This window comes from Punica granatum, chromosome 7 (genome assembly GCF_007655135.1).
Source record: "Punica granatum isolate Tunisia-2019 chromosome 7, ASM765513v2, whole genome shotgun sequence".
NCBI classification, from domain to species: Eukaryota; Viridiplantae; Streptophyta; class Magnoliopsida; order Myrtales; family Lythraceae; genus Punica; species Punica granatum.
In genome coordinates this window covers 6,052,921-6,063,749 of record NC_045133.1, presented here as the reverse complement: position 1 = coordinate 6,063,749, position 10,829 = coordinate 6,052,921, and the positions used below count along the sequence as shown (strand labels likewise).

The window sequence follows — 10,829 nt, the reverse complement described above, 5'->3', positions numbered from 1 at the left end:
ACTGTAACTTAAGATTTTTTCTTCTTTTTATATTTTCAATAAATATAAACTATTATTTATTTATTTTATTTTTTGTGGGGGTGCAAATGCAACCAAGTCGATGCATCGAAAGCCTAAACTGGCTCTGTGTTTTTTTTTTGGACAGTATATTCCGTACAAGGTTTGACCTGCAATCGCCAGTCAATTCTCTGTTCTGTTCTGCCAAACCTCAGCTACTCCTATAAGCTTCGCCCCCCCCCCCTCCCCCCCTCCTCCCCCCTCGCTTGCTTGCACTCACTTTCTTCTTCACTCCTCTCTCTCTCTCTCTCTCTCTCAGTTTCAGATCAATACCTACCCTACCACTTCAACCCCCACTTACCCTTCTCTCTCTCTCCTGTCTTCCTCCTCTGTTCAGCTTCAAGGACTCATCAGATGAGAGCCAACTGTACTGTCTGCAGAGAGTGAGAGATATACATATACATACAACCATTTTTCACTCGATCTGCTTCTTTGGGCTATGGAGATGGAGAATCTTGTGAAGTCATCAGCAGCACAGTCACAGCATGGGTTCATGGAGCTGCTAGGCATGCAGGACTTGACCCCTTTCAGTTACTATCATGACAACTACCTGCTCGATGACATGCTTCTTCTTCATAACAAAGCCACCCCGAAGCCCCCGGCCGGCGTGGAGTACTCCTCCTTGGAGGCGGCGAATCAGCCCGCCACCCCTAACACCTCCTCGATCTCCTCCGCCTCGACTGACGAGGTGCAGGTCAAGGCTGCCGAAGAGGATGAGGAGGATGAAGATGGCACGAAACAGCACGGAGCCGAAGAACCAGAAGAAGAAGAAGAAGAAGAAGAAGAAGAGCAAGAGGAGAAAAAGACTAAAAAGAAGTAAGAAAATTACTTACCGAATTTTTTTTTTATGTGCATCATTAGTACTCGCTGGCTCGCTCGTAGTTTGATTTCGATCATATCGGTTTCTCGTAGTGCAACGAATCTCTATACTTTTACTGAACGATGAAACCCTAAAAATTAGTCTCGTGGGAAGCTGAAAAGCTTTTGCATTTTCCCGTAGGTTTTTTCCTTTTTGGATTTGATCTAGGAAATATGGGTTTCTTATTCATGTAAAAAAAAAAAAAAGTTCCGATGCTCGATCGGTGGTGTTATATCCATCCATCATAACGGTGGATATAACTCGACAATCGAATATTAGTGTCTTTCATCGTTGATGGTTGCACTCGAAGAGTCGAAAGAGCATTCATCCGAATGGAAGCAAAAATAAATCAGTAAGGATGGGAGATGAAAGCGAGGGTTAGTTCGGATCTTGGGGCCGGGCGAAGGGAGTAGCGTATGATTTGAGTTATATTTTGTTCGGATTAAGCGTGGTTACTTAAATGGATTAATTAATATTTTGCTTTCATTATCTGGTGGAGCATATTTTTAGATAATTTATATATATTTTCGTGGGGTATGATTTGTTATGTGTAGAGCCTTGGAAAGGAATAAAAAAGCAAAAGAGAAGAAGCAGAGGGAGCCGAGATTTGCCTTCATGACTAAGAGCGAGGTCGATCACCTTGAAGACGGCTATCGCTGGCGAAAGTACGGCCAAAAGGCTGTCAAAAACAGCCCCTTCCCCAGGTATATACATATTCCTATGTGCATAAATGTCAATGGTTCTTCCTATTGCCAATTTTTTCCTCATCTTTCTGTGCGTTCACTCTTGGAAAGAAGAAAAGAAATCATTTCGCGACCGTAATCGATCTCATTCCCCTCTGTATCAATGAGAAAAACTCGGGAGGATCGATACTGACATCCGGTTTAGGATCTTTTTACGGTGGGTTTCATTGATTGTTGGCTATATATATCTTTAGATATGTGCCCTTTGAGGGTTTCTATCGGTTGGTGCAGTGTGGCATCAAGCGAGGAGAGTTCGTCCTTTGTTCGGCTATGTTCCAATCCTCGGATAGTCCGAGTCTGTGTCACTATCTCCTCATTCGAGCTATTTTTGCTTCGTTGAAAACTTTATCCTGACTTGCTCATTCGAAAATATATCATATGTATATGGAATTATAGTTTTAATATTTTCCGATTTAATAATTTCTTATTTTGATTTGATTTATATGAAGGAGCTACTACCGTTGCACCAGCGCCTCCTGCAATGTGAAGAAGAGAGTGGAGCGATCCCACGCCGACCCGTCTATCGTCGTGACAACGTACGAGGGCCAGCACATCCACCCGAGCCCTCTCCTCGTCCCCCGCCACTCTGCCCTGATGAGGCCAGCACCTGAATACTCCGCCTTCTCCGGCAGGGTCGGGAACCTATTCTCAGTGGACCCGAACATGATCCAAAGGAGGAGCCATCACCAGTGTGGTCCGTACTACTGTCCACCCAGAGTCACTATCAATGACTTGTCGCCTGTGATGAGGTCCGGTCAAAGCTTGCAGGGGTCAACAACTGCGGCTATTATTGAGAAAAGAGGGTTCTGCCCTCCCGGGTCATCGGCGCCGGCGAGTCTCCTGATTTTGGATGACGGCCTCCTCCAAGACGTCGTCCCGTCCCATGTCCTAAAGGAAGAGCAGTGAACTCTCTCCCCCTCTTAATTATTGGGTTCTGATTTTGATGTAATTAGTTAGGACAGAAACTTAATTAGGGACCCATCAAAGTTGTGTGCAACGCCTGCAGGCAGGCCCGCTCTCGTAGTACTTAGTCACTAGATACCGATTCGAAAGGTCGACCTGAACACCTTATGTAAACTCGAATATTGGTACCCGATCAACCGATGGCATTACTGGTCTCTCCTGGCTCGCTAATTACATGATTTCTCCTGTACTTGCCGTGGACTAAGTTAATGAAACACCTTATATGTTCCATGACTTCCGATATGTTATGATGAGATGATCAATCGATACCTAAGGATGGTTCGACCACGTGGTCGTTAAGAGGATCGAGTTCCTGTGGACATTCACATACAAAATTGGTGTGATTCGCTCTCCATTAATTCGACTGACCAGTTTTGTCCGGAGGTTCTTGTTTGGGCTCTAGAAGGAATTTGCATTTAATTCAATTCAGTTCATAGTACTCTACAAAAGCAATTTGGAAGCAAACTTTTCTTTTCTTTCTAGTACCCTAACGTCTCCTTTGTCTGGGAATCTAAAAGAAGCCCAATTTCGGGAAAGGGAAAATGGAACCTCGGGCGATTCATTTTCCATTTCTTTCTAAGTAAAACTCAAGATAAAAATCAATCACGACGTGCGTCACGGTGATCAAAATCCACAGCGTACAGTTTCGAAACTCAACGAAAGCAACTCATGATTAAAATTTAAGCAGACGCTCGAACATAAATTGATCACAATTAATAAATTAAAAATATCTCATGATCTTATCAGGAAATTTTGAGACGCGAATATAATGCGCTCTTAACGGGGGGGGGGGGGGGGGGGGGGGGGGGGGGGGGGAAAGCAAGAATTATTCATACCACCGCCCCATTTTTGGCTGTGCCCCTCTAATAAATGCCGCCCATCTTTCCCATTTCTTGCTGAAGATTCATTGTCTCCTTTCCCTTTTTCACACCCCCCCCAAAAAAAAAAAACAAAAAGAAATAATAACCCGGAAGGTGTGTTGCGTGGGGGGGGAGACTCCCAAGACAAATTATATCGCAATCTGAGCTAGTATGAAGCTGTGGCCAAATCGTGCCGTGTAGTCTCCATCGTGATAAAATGCACCTCGACAGTTCGGATTCCTTCCTACCTTGTACCATAATAACTATTCCATCGAACAGATGCTGACGAGGGACGTTATATGTCGTACGTGCCCAAGGGTCATTTGATGTCCTTCTTTAGAAGAAATAATGGAGTTCAGAAGTGATAAGTTCTCATCCGATCATTTGCAGTTTCTGGGGGTCCACTGAAGGAGTTCCACATGATTTGGTGTACGATAAGAGTCTCATTTCCCATAACAGATAGGTGTTTAGTAGTATTGCTACATTGTACAAATCGAGGTGATAATGTTACCAACTTCGGATTACATTTTCGTACACTCTCAACTGCAGCGTATGGTATTGCGTCCTCAGATACATTCGATAACATAGGAACCACAAACAGAAATCAGTAGAAAAGAATAATGGTGACCCTGCGTCTAAACTACACTTACCAAGATAATAACGCTTATGAATACAATATTGCATTGCATAGTTTAGATAAATGGAGACCCTAGAGGACATCTGAACATAAAGACCGGAAAACATACCTCGAACATTTTCATTAGCTATCCTTGGACAGGTTTTATAGCGATTATTCTACCACCCCATCCCTAAACTGTTCCACTTCATCAACAACCATGGTGGAAATCAGTCGTGATCCTCTATCTCATTGATGATCAAGGATTAATCTGTGGATCGAGTATAGAACGAAACGAAGAGCATAAAAATTTGTTCAAAAGTTCGAATGGAGTTTCAGGCAGAGAACTTATAATTAATATTTTATTTTTATTGACCAATGCAGATTATGAGACTTGGAGGAACAGATAATACCTGTTCAACCACAGGCTGGGACAACGGCTAGACCCTTCTCCTGCAAAATTTGCAGCATAATATAATTAACCAATCTGTTTTAACATGTAAAGTAGTAAAAAGATCTTAGGAAGCATTGACGGCTAGACGTCGAAATCGTATGCTAAAGATAGTCTCTATGAATATTTGCCCCCTGATGTGGCAATGCAACATTGTGCCATCCAAAAGAAATTTGAGAAGGCAAAAGAAATTGTTTTAGTTAGGTAACTATATGCTCACTTGCATTACCTGGGGGAAGAAAGAATTCTGAATCTGCACATGTTGTGCTTGAGCAGTTTCTACGGTGGAAGAAATAATGGGTGATTGCGAATGAATATGCTGGGTAGAATTTTGCCGATTTCGCAGCTTTTCTTGCTCTTGCTCATATCTTGCAAACTCATCAGGTTTCTCCCACTGAAAGCAAGTTATTATGAGCATAAGATGAGATTGGAGAAATTATGCTGAGGGTGCAAATAGTATTATGCAAAAGTTCTTTTGTTCAGGAGATATTACTGACCATGCTTTCGCAAGTGACACAGTTATAGTAGTACTTGAATCCATCAGGGCAGATGTGCTGACTCCAATCACACTCGAGAGAAGCTGCTTCAGCATCCGTTGATGTGGTACAAGCGCTGACAGCTGTCTGAGGACCGACCTGAGCCTGAGCAGTCTGCAGAGATCATGACAGGGGCAGAACGTCATTTCAGATTGGGACTTCAGTATTGGAATTAATGAATGCAAAATAAGAGACAGGCTCTCCATCAGGTTGATCCCAGAATGACTGGAAGCTAAGATTAGTGGACAAGATTTTGCGGGATTACCGCTTTCAGCCTTAAGATTTTGGGTCTGAATTATTTGCCAGCATAGCATTTGTTCTAAGGTGTTTCCCTCGAGATCCATCATGAAAAACTTAGAACATCAGAATCTAGCTTATTTTGTGTTTCATCAGCTTATAAGCACTGGGTTTCTGGTGAAATATGAAGTATACCTAAAAAGACACAGTTGCTGTGCAGAGAGTTGGCTTTAGTGTTTCAACTAGAAAGACAGATTGGCATGAACCCTTTATCTTGCCTTCCAAGTGTTATCCTCCCCAAGTTTATTCAATATGACTAGGATTTTATTCAACTCTAATTCAATGAGTTTGGCATGATTTAGAGATTTATGGGATTTTGCAAGTACCATGAACTTGTCCATTTGTTCTGATGCCTGAGAACTCTGCTGCTGTTGTTGCTGCTGCTGCTCAGACTTTTGGTTAGATGCTTGAAGCTTATCAGGCTGTGGGCGTATCTCGGAGCCCACTTGATCTGGTGTCTGAGAACCCTCGAGAGTTTCTACATGCGGAGTAGAGCACTGGGGTAACAGCGGAGGGGTCTGCTGCAATGGCGGAACTGGTTGCGGCATGATTCTATGATCTGCAGGGACCTGATTTGGAAATGAGGAGTTGAACTGTTGCTGCATGTGATGTGATGGAACAGGAGGAATGAATCCCCCCATAGAATTACTGAGATGTGGTGCATGCCTGCATTTAATCCATCATTTATCACAAGCAAAATGGTGGAGAGAGGGAGAGAATTAGAGGAGTTGAGGGGAGAAATTTTTTTACCTATTGACTGGTTCTCGAGAATGAGCACTGAAATAAGAGCCCGATGATGAATTATTGCCCCTGAAATCAAACGAATATGATCCTTCGTAGAATTCAAGGGGAACTACATCGGAAATAGAAGTAGATACTCCAGGGATACTACAAAGCATACCTTGGTTCCCCACCTCTAGGTTTCTTGGGTTCCGCAAATCGAACAGTCAATGGAAGATCACAGCCCTAGAGCAAAAAGACACACAAAGTAAAGAATGGTTGATTTCTGAGGAGCATGGGAAAATGTAGGAAAAATTTTTACCCGCATTATGAAAGTTCCATTCAATGACTTGATTGCTGCCACCGCCATGTCACTATGAGAATATTTGACAAATGCGCAACCTTCAAAAGAAGAGATCAAAATATCACGAAATGTATAGAAAGTCTAAAAAGCAGAATCCCGTAAAATTTAACGAACAAAGGTTTCTAAAGAAGAAAATAAAAACATGTAGGATCACCATATAAGAGAGGGTAAATTACGACACCCCATATAGTTTGTGAAATGGCCAGCGATACTCCCCCCTTTCAAAAATTAGCCACACCACCCCTCCTTTTGTTGAGGTCGTACCAAGAGAACATTCATTTTGCCATGTGGATCCCATGTCACGAAACTGCACAAACCGACCCATTACCTAATTTTCTTTACCCGAACCAAATCTGACCCGATTTAAGAAAAAATAATAGAAATCAGCAAAAGGATGGGTGGTATGTGGCTAATTTTGAAAGAAGGGGGTGTCGCTGACCATTTCACAAACTATAGGGAGTGTCATCGAAATATACACTAAAAGAAAAGAAAAGAAAAGCCATTAAACAACAGACCAAGAGGAGATCAGAGACACACCCCGACTCTGTTTCATCTCATCGCGAATGATAAAGATATCTTCAACAACACCATATGGGGAAAAGATCTGGAAAGACAAAGTTGAAGCATAATCACCTTAATATAATTTCACATATCATAAGAAATTTAAAAGATGCAAGATTTAGACACATCTGTTCCTTCCTTTGTTACACATTATATACATTGTCTTCTGGAATAATATGACGATTTTCTGAATAAAGGTACTCAGGTATTGCCTTTAAACCAAAAACCAACAGGTAGAACACATACCTCCTTGATTTCCTGTTTTGTTGCATGTCTGTTAACACCACTAACATATACTTTATCCACAAGTAGGCCTGTCATCAATCATCACATGCATGAATGTAAGAAGAGGAAACCAAAATAACTTTGAAGAAACTCAACCATTTCTTTTTTCTTCATGCACCAAGAGCAAGACATGGAAACACCATTGTATGTGGCTGAAGGAAAATGTCGTATCAAAGCCTCATAAACATCTTTCCTACCAGCCATATCTTGCGCAGGTTCATCATAAACAAAGTAAAAGATATATCTTATCATAGACAAGACCGACATAATTTGCTGGAAATAACATAACAGGACAGAAATGACTGACATAATTTGGAGCAACTTGGATTTTCTTATATCACTTTGTTAATATGGATGACCTCTTTTATTTTCCGGAGCAAATTTAATTTTCATACTGTGCAGCCATGGAGATATTTGTGAATATACATTATTAGCAAAGATATCGCAGAGTGCAATAGGTAAAGTTTTGAAACCAAGTTCCTTCAGGAACCACCTCAAATAATCCAAAAAACCCTGAACATATCACATCAACCACCAAATATTATGGATAACATTTCCATTCCATCCAAATCAACAAACAACACAACAATGGAAAGACAGCAACAATGTTATCTTCACATGCTCTTCAACGTTAAACCCATAGCCATTTGTTCAACGATCAATCAGTGTCCTATGACAAGCCAATTCCACAACCTGCCTTATACCTTTATTCTCGCCTTTGAAGGCTGATGTTGGTGCTGCCCATTGACCACCTGCCACAAGATTAAAGTATATCCACATACAGTCACATTTTCCAAGTTATCTCGTCCAGTACAGACTGTTATCATGCTGTGATCTATCTACCCAACAAATTTAGGTGTTGATGACCAATATGTGTTTCTAATTCTTGGCACTACCATAGAAAACCTCATACCATGATTATCGCCTTTGAAGCCTGGTGGAGGTGCTGTCCATTGACTTCCTGTCACAAGGAAAACCCATACCCATGAAAGCTTATCCAAATAAATCATTAGTCTAGGCCGTGAAAAACATATGAACTGATTGTTTTTCATAAATGTACATTCTAAATTAACAAATGTAGGAATTGACAATCACTATTTGAGTTTCCTCAACTAGCCACTGCAGTAGACCATCACATACCAAAATTATCACCATTGGCAGCAGCTGGTGGAGGTCCTGCCCATTGGTCACCTGCCACCATCAACAATATCATCATATGCAATCAAAGTTGATCCGTGTTCACAGATCTCTAAGAGCTCTCATCTAAAATGCAGACTTGCAGAGTCTTTCATATGACCAACAATTTTGACTAACAAAGACCAAAATTATTACCATTGGCAGCTGCTGGTGGAGATCCTGCCCACTGGCCACCTGCCACCATCAATAATTTCAGAATATGCAATCAAAGTCAATCAATGTTCATTAGATTCTTTAAGCTCTTTCGTCTAAAATACAAACTTGCAGAGCCTTTCATAGAATACATCAGTTTTGATTAACGAACATAGACAATAAAAGACTGCATATCATGATATGACCAGATCATGAAAGAGTTGCCGCATCTATTGAAAATTCAAAAAGCTTATAATGCACTACAAAGATCATGCAACCAAAACCATGATAACAGGGATATCTGGAAGCGATTCAGTATTACCAGGACAGTTCTTTAAAAGGCCCAGGCGTTCCCGCTCCCCATCCGCATATCTTACTTTAACAGGAGATAGTTCCTGTACCAAAAATTAATCCCTTAACAGAGTATAATTTAATACAACAGAGGAAAAAAAAAAAGGATAGAATCATGAAAAAATGCTAAATGATACAAACTCACCCCCTCGAATGTGAATTTATCGTTTAACGCTCTGATAGCTCTATCAGCTTCCTCAGTTGTAGCATACTTCACAAAACAACTCCCTGCACAAGTGTAATCGACATAGTTTACTCGGTGCAAGAACAGAACTTATCCAAACAATGTGAAGAAACGAATAGCAAAATCTCCAGACAAAGGCAGAAACTTCTAAGAGTTTCCATCAACATAAACGGCATAGGACTCGCAATACCTTGTTGCTGACCAGTCCTCTTATCCCTAAGAAGAATAACCTCAACAAGTCTTCCATGTGGCTCAAACACGGGACGAATCTGAAGTCAAAGCAACGTAACATTCTGATTGAAACACGTATCAAACAAAGTCCAAGGTAGTAATGAGATGACGAGTGTGATCTGGATTCTTGAGTAGGTGAAATACAGAAGATACCACCTTTGAGGCACCTTGCAAGTCTTTGCTTCCCAAAATGCTAGACATAGAAAAGCATGTTTACATGAATTCACCGCATAAAAACTCTCATCTCGACATTTGTTTTTCTTTTAATTCGTAAATCTGGAGAAACATAAAATTGATATTCTTTTTACTCAAACCACCAGTGACCACTCCCAGCAACTCTGGCATTCATTGCCAATTACCCTCTACACACAAACAGTCTCCAGCCCTGATTTTCGGTTGATTTTCAATAACATGTTCCAAAGAAAAATCCTTGAAAAAAAATTTCAGAAGCAAATGAGGAAAAGAATTTCAAAAGACATTTTTTGAGAATCCATCAAAGCGAGGCCGCTTACTTCTGTTCAGATTATTCAGGTTGAGGTACCACAAGAGGGCATCATCGGTATACATGATAAGAGAGGGTGACACAATCATAAACTAGAAGGTGATACAGTTCCTGCACGAAGATATTCCAGCCAATGTTAATGTTATGTGAAAGAATGACTCACATCTTCTTCAGTAGCCGTTCTCGGCACCGATGCAACGTAGATTTTGGGATATCCAGTACCATCGCCGTGCTCTAATAACAGAGGGACAAGACAAACAGATCACCATGACAAACTTAAACATTAAAAATTGACGGTTTGCACTAATAAACCAGACAGTATCAAAGTTAGAGAGGGAGATTAGAGTACGTGAAGCATGCCGAGGCCGCTTGCGGCCATGGAAAGGGGCTGAGTAACCGCCGGCGCCGCCGCCACCACCATAGTTGCTCCCACCGTTATTTCCACTGGGCCAAAATCCCCCTCCTCCACCGTAGGAATCGCACGGGGCATTGACCGCCGGCGGCGGCGGCGGCGGGGGCTGGTGGTAGTTGAAGTTGGGGTCCAGTGGAGGGCCGTTGAAGGGCGGGGGCGGGGGCGGAAGAGGGTCGGTAGGATAGGGATTGTACGGCGGCTGCTGTTGAGGGTACTGAGGATCGCTCGGTGGGTGGTGGGGCCCCGGCGGAGGGGGATAGCCGCCGTAATAGTCTCCTCCCGGCATGTCCATCGCCGAGCCGAAATCGGAAGCTTTGATTCGATGATTTGATAACAGCTTCGAGTTTGAACTGAACAGAGGAAGCAGAAAGTGCACAGTCCCACTCCCAAGTCCGAAGAAGGAGAAGACGAGCCCGGGCCCGGTTGAGAAACTCCATGAAGTTTGATGGGCCCATTTGTAATATTCAGAACCTTAAGGACACAAACATAAATAACTCAAAAAATAAGA

General features: G+C 42.0%; 2 protein-coding genes across 3 annotated transcripts; one reads left to right on the top strand and one right to left on the bottom strand.

Moving 5' to 3' along the window:
• Positions 1–253: 253 nt before the first annotated feature.
• Positions 254–2,856, top strand: LOC116215372 (WRKY transcription factor 23-like). Its single transcript, XM_031551054.1, has 3 exons — positions 254–873; positions 1,471–1,620; positions 2,109–2,856. The coding sequence occupies exons 1-3, from the start codon at positions 497–499 to the stop codon at positions 2,563–2,565; spliced, it is 984 nt and encodes a 327-aa protein (XP_031406914.1). The 5' UTR covers positions 254–496; the 3' UTR covers positions 2,566–2,856.
• A 1,072-nt stretch (positions 2,857–3,928) lies between these two features.
• Positions 3,929–10,706, bottom strand: LOC116214045 (flowering time control protein FCA-like). 2 transcript variants are annotated; one of them, XM_031549271.1, is made up of 19 exons: positions 10,259–10,706; positions 10,073–10,143; positions 9,367–9,445; positions 9,138–9,220; positions 8,964–9,036; positions 8,645–8,683; positions 8,453–8,503; positions 8,226–8,273; positions 8,017–8,064; positions 7,274–7,341; positions 7,004–7,070; positions 6,425–6,504; positions 6,284–6,348; positions 6,133–6,192; positions 5,709–6,048; positions 5,047–5,199; positions 4,779–4,943; positions 4,512–4,551; positions 3,929–4,369 (listed from the first exon to the last, which is right to left on the bottom strand). In XM_031549271.1, the coding sequence occupies exons 1-18, from the start codon at positions 10,611–10,613 to the stop codon at positions 4,516–4,518; spliced, it is 1,881 nt and encodes a 626-aa protein (XP_031405131.1). In that variant the 5' UTR covers positions 10,614–10,706; the 3' UTR covers positions 3,929–4,369; positions 4,512–4,515. The 2 variants fall into 2 exon arrangements, with proteins under 2 accessions (XP_031405131.1, XP_031405132.1); XM_031549272.1 differs by lacking the exon at positions 8,017–8,064.
• Between the last annotated feature and the right edge of the window lie 123 nt (positions 10,707–10,829).

Bases quoted from the DNA above. Each gene is read 5' to 3' on its own strand.
- LOC116215372 (XM_031551054.1), top strand. From the start codon at position 497: ATGGAGATGGAGAATCTTGTGAAGTCATCAGCAGCACAGTCACAGCAT. The intron at 874-1,470 runs GTAAGAAAATTA...TGTTATGTGTAG, and splicing joins GAGAAAAAGACTAAAAAGAA to AGCCTTGGAAAGGAATAAAA. The intron at 1,621-2,108 runs GTATATACATAT...ATTTATATGAAG, and splicing joins AAAAACAGCCCCTTCCCCAG to GAGCTACTACCGTTGCACCA.
- LOC116214045 (XM_031549271.1), bottom strand. From the start codon at position 10,613: ATGGACATGCCGGGAGGAGACTATTACGGCGGCTATCCCCCTCCGCCG. The intron at 6,193-6,283 runs GTATGCTTTGTA...GTTTGATTTCAG, and splicing joins CCTAGAGGTGGGGAACCAAG to GGGCAATAATTCATCATCGG. The intron at 4,944-5,046 runs GTCAGTAATATC...ACTTGCTTTCAG, and splicing joins GTGTCACTTGCGAAAGCATG to TGGGAGAAACCTGATGAGTT.